The 1,367-nt window shown below is 61.4% G+C and overlaps 1 protein-coding gene across 1 annotated transcript in view; it reads left to right on the forward strand.

Moving 5' to 3' along the window:
* The first annotated feature begins 1,173 nt into the window (after positions 1–1,173).
* Positions 1,174–1,367, forward strand: part of UBE3C (ubiquitin protein ligase E3C) — a 120,295-nt gene continuing 120,101 nt past the window's right edge. Inside the window, exon 1 of the mRNA XM_007463981.1 lies at positions 1,174–1,239. Within this exon, the coding sequence (XP_007464043.1) occupies positions 1,174–1,239 (66 nt within the window). The remainder of the gene's footprint in view (positions 1,240–1,367) is intronic.

Raw genomic sequence — 1,367 nt, forward strand, 5'->3', positions numbered from 1 at the left:
AAAAATAGTGCATCCCACATAGTAATGAAAAACATTAGTTTTTAAGATTTTGATTTCAGTCGTGTGTATATGAAATATAAGTATGCATACGATATATATTTACGGATATGTGTACGCGATATATATTTCTCTGTGTATATGTGATATAGATGTATGTATATATATGTGTGTATATGCTATATATTTGTGTATATATTGATGTGCATGTGACAGTTATGTTAACTGTATGTATGCATACATGGTATACTTTTATACATGTGCATGTATGTGATATACATTTGTATCTATGTGTGTATGACATATACGTGTATATATTGAAATATGTTTGTATGAAGTTCACACATAACTGGGTCACAACGTTAAATGATGCACTCTCTACGGGCATTAAGTAATAAAGCTGATATTTTTCCCCTCAGATCAGTCAAGTTTGGTATCATCGAAAGCGTGGAGCCTGCTTCCCAGAAAAGTGCACAAACAACATCCTAGTCGCACTCTGGCCGATCCCTGCAGCCGCCCTCGGCGCACTGTGGGGACGGGATTCATCCGCACCACTCGGGACGCGCGCCCCCGCCTGCCCCCCCGCGCCCCCCGTCCCCGGGCACCAGCACCCCCGCGGCCCCTGCGGCCCCCCCCTCCCCGGGCACCTGCGCCCCACCTACGCACCCCGGCCCCGCCCCTCATCCCTCCCGCCGCAGAGCCTGGCACCGCCGCTTCTTCCCACGCTCCGACGCGCCGTCGATGCGGGCGCGCGCACGCGGGCGGGGCGCCGGGAGCAGCGCCGAGGCGTCGGTGTCGGGCACGCGCACGCCGACGGGGCGGTGCACGGCAGCGGCGGCGGCGGCCATTTTTCCTCCCGGCAGCCGCTCCGGGTGCAAGTGCGGGGTCTGCGGCCCTGCTGGCGCTCGGGCTCGGCCGGAGCGGCGGGGAGGCGTGGATGAGGGGGGAGGTGGCTGAGGGCTGCCCCCAGTGTCGCCGCCCCTCCCCCCCCAGAGCAGTCCGGGCGGGCAGCGCGCCGGAGGGCGCGGGCTCGGGGTCACTTCCTGGCGCGGCCTCGTCCTCGCCGCTCCCCTCACGCCGGGACCTCCCCCGGTCGCTGTCCCCGCCGGGGACCCTCCTCCGGGGCCCGCCCGCGCTCTCAGTGTCGGGCCCTCCCAGATGGGATAGGCTCTAAAGATGTTTAGTTTTGAAGGGGATTTCAAAACCAGGCCCAAGGTGTCCCTGGGAGGCGCGAGCCGGAAGGTAAGAGCGGCCTGCGTGCGGCAGTGCCGCGGGGCTGGGCGGGGTCAGCCGCGGACTCCGGGCGGGACGGCGGGCTGGGGGCCGGCTCGGGTCCGGGAGGGGTCCATCCCGGCGGAGGGACGCACGGG

This window comes from Lipotes vexillifer, unplaced genomic scaffold (genome assembly GCF_000442215.2).
Source record: "Lipotes vexillifer unplaced genomic scaffold, Lipotes_vexillifer_v1.1 scaffold2094, whole genome shotgun sequence".
Classification (NCBI taxonomy): domain Eukaryota; kingdom Metazoa; phylum Chordata; class Mammalia; order Artiodactyla; family Lipotidae; genus Lipotes; species Lipotes vexillifer.